The sequence below is a fragment of the Sorex fumeus genome, unplaced genomic scaffold (genome assembly GCF_029834395.1).
Source record: "Sorex fumeus unplaced genomic scaffold, SorFum_2.1 ptg000054l, whole genome shotgun sequence".
NCBI classification, from domain to species: Eukaryota; Metazoa; Chordata; class Mammalia; order Eulipotyphla; family Soricidae; genus Sorex; species Sorex fumeus.
In genome coordinates, this window is record NW_026606111.1 from 29264420 (window position 1) to 29274882 (window position 10463).

Consider the following 10463-nt stretch of genomic DNA (forward strand, 5'->3'; position numbering starts at 1 on the left):
TGGGGACAGCCGGACCCGGAGGGGCGGGGCCGGGTCTGGATGCCCGGGCGCTCAAAACTCCGCGGAGAGAAGCGGCGGCCGCTGCTCACGCGTCTCCCAAGCCGCCAAGCTGGAGATGGAACTGGAAGCCAGTGGGGGCGAGGCCCCGGCTGCCGAGCAGCGGCTCCTGCACGGCCCGGGCCCCGCGGAGCTGGAGCTGGAGCCGGCGGTGGTGGAGGCTTCCCGGCGCAGCGAGCCGAGCGGGGGCTGGCTGCGCTGGTTCGTCACGGTGGTCCTGTGCGCCGCCTTCCTGGGGCTGGTGAGAGCCGAGGGCTGAACCTCTCTCGCTTCCCGAGCCCGAGGACGCTTTGCAGATCGAATCTCGCCGCCACCGTTTGCAAGCGTGTCGTCATCTTGCTCGCAATTCCTAAGGTGTCCCCCGCCAGCAAGTGGGCACGAATCTGATCCTGAAGAGCAAGTTTAACAAATATGTTTCCTAACTCCAGCAAACTTGCCGTTTTCCGTAGGGGGGTGTGTGTTGGGTGGGTGGGTGGGTGGGAGCGCGGGGAGATGGAGATGCAGATGCAGGTGCAGGTGCAGATGCAGGAGGGTTGCCCAGCTTCAGAGCGGCAATTGCTCTCCTTCTCCCACAGCGCCTCCCCTGGTTTACAAACATTTGAGGGAGTCACTTGAGGACGGGGATGGCGCTAAGAAATGTCATTCCCGTCCTGTGCGAATATCGAATATCCTGGCGTGGATTTACAATAATTTGGAGTGTGCGTTGAGCTACGTTATAGGGATCAACAACTCAAATGCAGTTGTTGATCGACATGTGAGTATGTGGGTAACTTTATACAAAACAGCTTTTCGAGGCTTCCCCCTTGCTCCGCAAATTTAGCCAACCCGTTATTTTTTTTCTGATAGGGAAATATACCTAGCGATGGAAAGTGTCTTTTCTGGATCCCGTTGGGCAGAGTGATAGAGACAGAAGTAATGCGTCTTACTCTGCCCAGACCCCAGTGTCCGCTTCAGATCATTAAGTGTAGCTCTTTGAGCCCTCCACAAGGCTACAGATGCATTGTGCCCAACCTTTTGGCTGGCCTACCCTTCGCCTTTCTTTGGAATCCTCTTCCCTCCTGGCTTGTCAGGTCTGCACATGTGTGGGTGGGTGTTTTGAATCCCAGCAGGAAAGTCTTACTTAGCATCTTTTAACTCTTGTTACTTAGCGTATTTCTCTGAATCACCATCAGCCCTGCTTAGTACAACCGGAAATGTGCCCCCCTGGTGTGGGTGGGGGCAGATAAAGAGCAAAAAAAATTATTGCGGGAGCTTGGTGAACTCTCACTTGTGACAGATCCAGTTCTAAGTTCTTCCTAGAACTAGTTTGGTCAGAGGCTGGGGTTCAGCCTTCCCCCTCTGCCCCACCACCTTAGTCCTACACCATTAAGACTTGGGAGCTGGCACACTCCAGCGTTCAGAGCTGAGCGTGATGGCAATGTGTTCTTGAAAGTAGATAGATTAGATGCACATTTTTCAGTGTATCAGAAATCTTCTGTAAGCTGTCTATTGTCCTTAATTCCAACTTACACTAGATTGTCTTTGAGTAAAATTTTATTAAGTCATTGTATATGTGTGTGCGTATATACATATATGTATATGTGTGTGTGTTTTATTTTCTGCGAAAGCCTTACAGCATATTCCTGATAGTTGGGATTTTAGTTAAAGACATAAGTAGATTTAGAAACCTTACAAATTTTACTTTCATGTGTATATATGTGTGTAATTCAAAGGAAGAACACATATGCCTTGAGAAATACTGCTGTTTCAATAGTGTCAAAAAGGGGGAATACTTTGATGATTTCATAATTAAAATTTGTAACAGCTGAGCATTCTTATAACAGCTGAGCGTTCTTATAATGATACACCTTACTATTAACAGTTTTATAGGATTGCTCAGAAGAGAATAGAATTGCAGAAAAAGTGAAAAATGAATATTTGCTCGAGCGGGCCCAGTAACGTCTCCATTAGAGACTTTGTTGTTACTGTGTCTGGCATATCGAATACGTCACAGGGAGCTTGCCAGGCTCTGCCCTGCGGGCGAGATACTCTCGGTAGCTTGCGGGGCTCTCCGAGAGGGGCGGAGGAATCGAACTCGGGTCGGCCATGTTGGCCGCTTGTAAGGCGAACGCCCTACCCGCTGTGCTAGGGCGTTCGCCTTACAAGCGGCCAACATGGCCGACCCGAGTTCGATTCCTCCGCCCCTCTCGGAGAGCCCGGCAAGCTACCGAGAGTATTCGATATGCCAAACACAGTAACAACAAAGTCTCCAATGGAGACGTTACTGGGCCCGCTCGAGCAAATCGATGATCAACGGGAGGGCCTTTACCTTTACCTAATGAATATTTAGCTTCTTTTTTTTTTTTTTGCCACATCCTTAGTACTCAGGGGCTAACTCGGGTTTCCTGAAGGTGAATGAGTTTTCTCTCTTGCCTGGAATATTTTAATTTGAGGGTTGTGAAAAAAAAAAAAAAAAAGGGAGCAGTGAGATTTGACATACTAAGCAGAAGTCTAGTGCCTGGGCAGGAGGGCACAAAGGTGTGAAGCAATGCCCTGATTTTTTTTGGGGCGGGAGAGGAAGTTTTCAGTGGCCACACCGGACTGTGTTTAGGGTTTACTACCAACTCTGTGCTCAGGGACTCACTATTGGTGGTGCTTGGGGGGGACCATCTGGGGTTCTAGGTATTGAACCCAGGTCAGCCAGTGTGTAGGGCAAGCACATCCACTGTACTATCTTTGCAGCACATCTCAAGCCTGTTATTCATTTATAGTACCACATGAACACCTCCCCACCACAGCACTGCCCTGTGTAGTCCTGGGGCTTCCCATGTCCTGGTAAGTGTCCCTGGCATCCCAGGGCACTGTTGGCTAGAGCATTAAGAGGTATGGCCTGAGTGGTGCCAGCCTACCCACCCTCCCTTGAAACCCCTATTTTAAAAAAAAAAGATGAGCATTAGGGCTGGAGTGATAGTACAGCAGTAGGGTGTTTGCCTTGTACATGGCAGAGCTAGTTTCAGTCCCCAGCATCCCATATGGTTCCTCTGAGCACTGTCAGGAGTAAGGCTTGAGTACTGCCAGGTGGGGACCACAAAGAAGAATAAAAGAAAAAAATAGGCAAAAATAGGTGTACATCACTGCAATAGTGCTGCTGTTACCATAAACAAATACTGCAGGGGTACTCCAAGTTTCTACAATCAATTGAAATTCTCTCTCCACTTTTTTTTGGGGGGCAGCTGTCCTGTTGGGGATGAGACATAGTGCTCCTATGTGAGCCTCAACCACTTTATTGATGAGCCACGTCCTCAGCCCCACACTTTATAATAAAAAATAAACTAAACCATGGATATAAATATGTTTCTATTGTATAACAATTATTGTTTTGCTTTTTAGGGAATGAGTGTCGCTATACTGGGGCCCACGTTTCAAGATCTGGCAAAAAACGTGAACCGCAACATCAGCAGTCTTTCTCTGATTTTTGTGGGCCGGGCCTCTGGATATTTGAGTGGCTCTGTGGTCGGAGGAGTTCTTTTTGACACTATGAATCACTTTCTGCTTTTGGGTGAGTAAACACCAACTTGAGCTGCTTTATTCCTGTTCTATGGAGGAAGCATGCCAGCTTGCTGGTTTATTGTCCGTGTGTCCCTGTAGAGGAAGTGTTCCAGCCTGGTTTAGGTGTCCTCGTTGGAAGTCAGGCTGCCCTAATACCTGCCTCAGCTTGGCAGGGAACAGGGACTCTGGACCTGGACACCTTGGGCATTTTGATTGACCCCACAGTGGGTTAGAGATGCTTAGTCTTTCTGACTATCGCTGTATGCTGGATCATGTTCTGTTGCTGAGATGCTCGGCTTGTCAGGACTTAGGGCTGATTTCCAGGGGCCACAATGGACCCGCATGGATGCCTTCCACTTGTCTAGGTTAGGCGCTGGCTGAGAATGAAGCAGGGAGGGATGGTGGTTGAAGTGATGGTGTAGGTGAGAGAGTTTTCTCCCTGCTATCCTGGTGATGACTCGTACTCTCTGCTCATTCCTTCAAATTCACAGCGAAGAATTCTCTTAAGACATTTTGAAAAAGTTGACATATTTAGAGAAAATATGGATGACTGTGATAAAATTGCTTTGGAAACAAGAATAACAGTATTAATAAAGAAATTTTAAAAACTACTTCCTCTCCCAAAGTAGATGAGATAATACATTTCCTACATTTTCCTCCTTATCCCAAACCAGTTTTTGCAGTAGATTTCAATTAAAAATTACACCATTGTTACATTTTATTTTTGTGTTTTTTCTTTTTGTTTTTGTTTCTAAAATGCCTTTTTAGCTTCTTAAATATGAGACATTCAAAATAAATAATTTTGTGCTATTTGGCTATAAGCCTTTGCTTATAGGATTGCATTTTGATTAGCAGTGATAGAATTGTATTCCTATTAAAATAATTTGTATTTTATAGTTCATACAGTTTTTAAAAGTTTTTCACAGAAATGCCTAATAAACAAGCTTGTGTATTCCATGTTATTCAATTTTATTTTGATCTCTTGCATTTGGGGAGATTTTATGTTGTTGACTTGATCCATGGCTCTCTGCATGGATATTATTCTGTACAGCTAACCATTTTCTTTCTTCTCAGGGGTCTCAATGTTGGCTACCACCGCTGGTCTTTTTCTTGTCCCATTTTGTAAGACTGCAGTCTTGCTGATCATTATGATGTCCGTATTTGGTTTTTCAACTGGTATTCTGGATACAGGTTAGTGAGCCCTCAGCATGAGCAGGGACTTTCTGCTGGATGACAAGGCCAGGTGATAAACTGTCCCCTTCCGTGTCCTCTAAAATGACACTGACCTGCGGGGTTGATGAGGTCACCTTCTGCCACTATTATTTGCAACAAGTAGAGTGCCAGTTTTTATGCAACCAAACATGGGGTGAATTTAAAAGTGTTTGTTATGTGGAGATAGTTGATTTATAGAGTCCAAACAAGGCTGGGCCCTCTTTGGGAATTTACATGTAGCTGAACGGCCTTTTATTTGGGGAGAAAACTAGAATCACTGTGCTTGGGAGAACTGATGTGATAAAGAGGTGAGCCATGTTAGGAACCCTGTCAGCTGAGAAGCATAGAAGGAGGCATCCAATTAAAATTCCCAGATGTACCCTGGATTTTGAACTAAGAGAAACCTGTGCTGCGTATTTGAAAAGTTACTGCCTTCCTTGTATCTGTCTAGGACATACCCTCTTTGTGTCTGGGTTGATCAATCGATTTATTTTGGTTTGGAGACCACACTCATCAGTGCCCAGGAGTTACTCCTGGCTCTGCACTCAGGAATTACCCCTGGAGGGACTCAGGGGACCATATGGGATGCCAGAACTCGAACCCAGGTCAGCTGCATTTATAGTAAATGTCCGAACTGCGACCTGCTGTACCTGGCATTCCAGCCCTTAATTTTAAACCTACCCTCTCATATAGATATTTATTCACTTCTTAACTGCCTTCTCCCCTTCCTTCCTGATGTACTATTATTTCTAAGTCAGAAAGTACTTTTCCTTTGCCATACATTTTTGGTTATGAAATTACAAATAGAATTGCATGTTTTTTTTTTTAAATTAGTGAAACACCGTGAGGTACTTTGTAAGTTTGTAAGTTGTAGACTTACAAACTTTTGTGCTTGGGTTTCAGTTTTACAATGATAGAGTACCCATCCCTCCACCAGTTCCCATTCTCCACAACCAATGATTCCTGTAGCCCTCCCATGCCTCCCCCATCCCTCCCCCCCCCCCCCCCCGCCCCGCCTCTATGGCAGGGCATTCCCTTTTGCTCTCTCTTCTTTAGGGTGTTGTGTTTTGCAATAGAGGTATTGAGTGACCATTGTGTTCAGTCTATAGTCTACTTTCAGCACGTATCTCATATCCCGAGTGAATCCTCCAAACATCCTTTACTTAGTGTTCCCCTCTCTATCTGAGCTGCCTTTTCCCCAAGCATGTGCTGCTGGCTTCCAAGCCATGGAGCAGACTTCCTGGTACTAGAATTGCATGTTTATTTACAGATATGTTTATAAAGAAAAAGAAATGATGGTTTCATCATTCCTTTTGTATATAGGTTTTTTTTTAAATTAAAATTTAGTTAATAGAGATACAATTTATTAAAGTTTTAAATTTGGATACACATAGTTACTCCACCTCTTGTAGGTTTATAGATAGTATAAGTACAGATGTTAGAAGATGTCCTTGTTTCTATAGGGCACAGCAGAATCCTAGTTTTCAAATTCCTGAAAAGTTGTTTTGTTTCTGTTATATGCTTGATTACTATTTTTTCTTATTTTGTATTTGGGGCCACACCCAATGGTGCTCAGGGCTTACTCCTGGCTCTGCACTCAGGGATCCTCCTGGCATGACTCAGGGGACCATAGGGAGTGCTGAGGTTCAAACCCTGGTTGGCTGCATACCTACCTGCTGTACTGCTCTCCACCCCTATCCTTGGGTATTTTTCCCAAAGGGTTACCCATTGCAAGTTAAGAAATCATTGGTTGTTTTAACACTCTGTAATGACAGATTATGTCTTTCTGATATAGTTGTATATTTTTTAATGTTAAGTAAGTCAATACTTTGTCATCACCAGTTCTAGAATTCACTGCATTTCTTACCAATGTTTGTTAGCTGAGTATATTACAGTCTTCTGTGGATTCTTCTTAGTGATAGAAACGAATAGAAATGAACTTATGTTCTCTATGACATAGTCTCTTAATCACATCACTATAATTAAAAGGTTCTTTGCCCTCTTTCATTGGCAGGTGGGAACGTCCTGATCCTGGCTCTGTGGGGGGATAAAGGAGCCCCACACATGCAGGCCTTACACTTCAGTTTTGCCTTTGGCGCCTTTGTGGCTCCATTGCTGGCCAAGTTGGCAGTCGGCGCAACGGTGTCTGCCGAAAACCACACGGAAGCCGACTTGAACCATTCTGTCCTCATCCAGTCCTCTGGAGCTGATTCAGGCGCTCTGCTGGGAGTGCCTGATGATCTGAATTTATTGTGGACCTACGCTATTATTGGTACTTACATTTTTGTAACTTCTCTCTTTTTTTTTGCCTTGTTTTTTAAGAAAAGCTCAAAGCAGGAAAAAGCTAAAGTGTCTGCCCAGAAATCTCGAAGAGCTAAGTATCACGTGGCTCTTCTTTGTCTCCTGTTCATTTTTTTCTTTTTTTATGTTGGAGCCGAGGTCACATATGGTTCTTATGTTTTCTCCTTTGCCACCACCCATGCTGGCATGACAGAAAGCGAAGCTGCTGGGCTGAACTCCATCTTCTGGGGCACCTTTGCAGCCTTCAGAGGTCTGGCCATCTTTTTCTCTACTTGTTTGCAGCCTGGAACCATGATTGTGTTGAGCAATATTGGCAATCTGATTTCCTCTATATTGTTGGTGCTATTCAACAAGAACCGGACTTGTCTCTGGGTAGCCACGTCAGTGTATGGGGCCTCGATGGCAACCACATTTCCCAGCGGCGTTTCTTGGATAGAGCAGTACACAACGATCCATGGGAAATCTGCAGCATTTTTTGTAGTTGGTGCTGCCCTGGGCGAAATGGCTATTCCTGCAGTCATTGGAATCCTTCAAGGAGAATACCCAGACTTACCTGTGGTCTTATATACCTCTCTGGGGGCAGCAGTAGCCACTGCAGTTTTATTCCCAGTGATGTACAAATTAGCCACCTCACCTCTTGATCGTGAGCGAAAAGAACGCAGGAAGAGTGAGGACCAGAAAGCTTTGTTGTCTAGCTCTGGGCTGAATGACTATGAGGATGCGAATGAAGAAGATGATGCAGAGAAGTGGAACGAAATGGATTTTGAAGTGGTTGAAATGAGCGATGCAATGATGAGTTCTGTCATAGACACATCTAGGAGATCCTGATGGCACTGGCAGCTGACACGTTCAAGCAACACCACTTAGATGCTGTGGTGTTGTGGTCTGCCCCTCTAGTTAATGCGGGCAGCACCACTTGAAACCAGGACAGAAGGGACTTCTACTTAGAGAAGATGAATTATTTAATCTTCTTTGAGTTTTGGGGGGCCTTCTAAAAAGTGCTCAGGGAGCCCAGGGCCTACACCTGGCTCGGCTCAGGCTCAGAGGACCATATGTCGTGGCTTGATACCCATGGTCTCTGCTGTAAGCCATGGTCTTAAGCCTGTTGAGCCATCTCTGCAGCCCATTTACTGACTTCTTGGAAATCAGCAGTTCCAAAGAAGCCAAAACAGAGTGCTTAATTTCAGCACGGTACTGTGATCTAAATTTCTAGGTCAGAATATAGCAAGAGTAAAAAGTTTTAGGATACTCCGTGTATTTAAAGATGTCCACCAAGTACCTAAGGTTCTCCTACTATGGTGTCTGAGTAGGAAATATTTTAGATTCATGACTCTCAGGACATTTAAGAAGGCATTTATATTTGAGGTTAGGTATGATTGGATGATGTCATTTAGTATTTGAATCAAGCCATAAAGTTTTCATCATCAGTATTATGGGAAGTCATCAAGAATTCACTTCCTGAAAGACACCTTTCAGGAAGAGTTTTTTTTTTAAATTATCAAATCAGTAGCAGTAGCATTGAACAAAGAATGCTAAAGATTTTCTTTTGATTCTATGAGGAGTATATAGAATAAGGCCCTCCCTAAAGGTGTGTTTTCAAGCCACGATAATTAGTCTCTAGCCTTCTGACTCTGCACTCAGGCCCCTAAACTATTGGGGGTTTCTTTAAAAAAAATTCATTTTCCTGATATATGTGAGTTTACCAATGAAAGCAGGAAGATATTCAAAAAGGCTTAGGGACTGGAGAGAGAGTATAGCAAGTAGGGCTTTTGCCTCATGCACGACTGACCTGGTTTCGATTTTCAGCACCACACACAGTCTCCTAAGCCCTGTCAAGAGTGATCCCTGAGCACTGCCAGATATAGCCTAAAAACAAAAGCAAGAGAAAACAAGTTGTCTATTAGAAATCACTCTAGGTGCTATATTCAAATGGAATGTGAAAGAAAATTGATGACTTGAAGAATGTATTACAATCATGGTAGCATTTTCAGAGACTTATGTTAATACTTTGTTTGAACAATTATCTGAAGAACATTTTATTACTGCTTTAATTGATCTTGGTATGTACCTTTTTGATGTTTTCAAAATTTCTGAGGTCAGAATATGTTTAAGAATTAAAGATATTTTATCATTGTGACAAAATTCAATTGACCTTTTCCCACATATGGTATTTTTTGGGGTCAACTTGTGAAATGTGCAGTATTTATGAAAAATTTCTGCTCTTATTGACACTTTGCTGTTTTTATATACTGATTTTTTTTTAGTTGTGTTCTGCAGTTTGTGGAGAAGTTCACTTCTGATGGGGGGGGGGGTCATCAAGGGCCTGTGCCCTCCCTGGTCACAGGGTCTGGGGCTGAGCCTCAGAAAACATCTGGTTCTGCACTTTTTCCTTAGTGAGCCCACTCTGCACTCACTGGGCCAGACTGCTGCTTTGACCACAGTGAAGCCAGCACTTCTCAGTCCAGAGAAGCGTCTACCCACCAGGTCGCCTACTCCTTCCTGGGTTTGACATTCACAGGAAAGCAAAGAAATGAGCAGAAAGTACTTGGGCGAGGATCAGGGGTCAGGAAGGACATCTTGGGTGAATCTGGTAAAGCTGGGTGGTCACCACTGATACTGACCTGTTGGTGACAGGCCCATTGTTTCCTCTGTACCAGGTTTCCTGCTTATCACCGATGTCTACCTCATGCACATTGCTTTCATTGATGAAATGTGTATACGTATGCTTCCCTTTTCCCCAAGTGAAATAGAGCACTGGCGTTTCACCTTATCCACCTGCCACAGTATTGCTCGTATTACTACTGCTCTATGAGTTTGGGGAAGACTGGTAGAGAAACTAAGAGAAAACTATATTCTGGGCCAGAGAGACACTCCGTGGGCTGAACCAAGGTACTAACAGGAGTGACTCTTGAGCACAGAGCCAGTAGTAGCCCCTGAGCACAGCTGAGTATGTGCCCTCCCCCCACCTTCAAACAGTGAAAATAAAGGAAAACAAAGAGCCTGTTCATATCCATTTTGTAATGAACTTCGCTCTAGCTGGAAATTAGAGGTAGTCTCTGCACCCTTTACAGCTTTTTTTCTCCCACTGTTGGCATACAGAAATAGCAGCTACCTCTCTATTGGGGTTCTGCCTGCGGGATTTACATTTAAGGGGTAGGAACTGCAGCTCAGGTAGTTTCAGGGAGTTTCAAGGCGAGGGCAGAACATTGAAAAATAACCCCTCCTTCTCCCGAATGCCACTGAAATGTGAATGGCTGCAGTGAGGTGAGGACTGTTGAAGTTTGATGACGTATTTCTATATTGGAGGTATGAGACAGTAGAATTCTAAGACTTAGCATCAGTCCAAGCAATCAGTGTCTGCTGAT

General features: G+C 44.5%; 1 protein-coding gene across 1 annotated transcript; it reads left to right on the forward strand.

Annotated features, from left to right (window-relative positions):
* The first annotated feature begins 127 nt into the window (after nt 1-127).
* Nucleotides 128-9223, forward strand: LOC130033485 (sodium-dependent glucose transporter 1-like). The gene is given in 5 exon segments (XM_056125229.1): nt 128-298; nt 3427-3595; nt 4660-4776; nt 6812-7912; nt 7915-9223. Coding segments are annotated over 4 exon segments (1488 nt in total). The 5' UTR covers nt 128-298; nt 3427-3429; the 3' UTR covers nt 8019-9223.
* The last annotated feature ends 1240 nt before the right edge of the window (nt 9224-10463 follow it).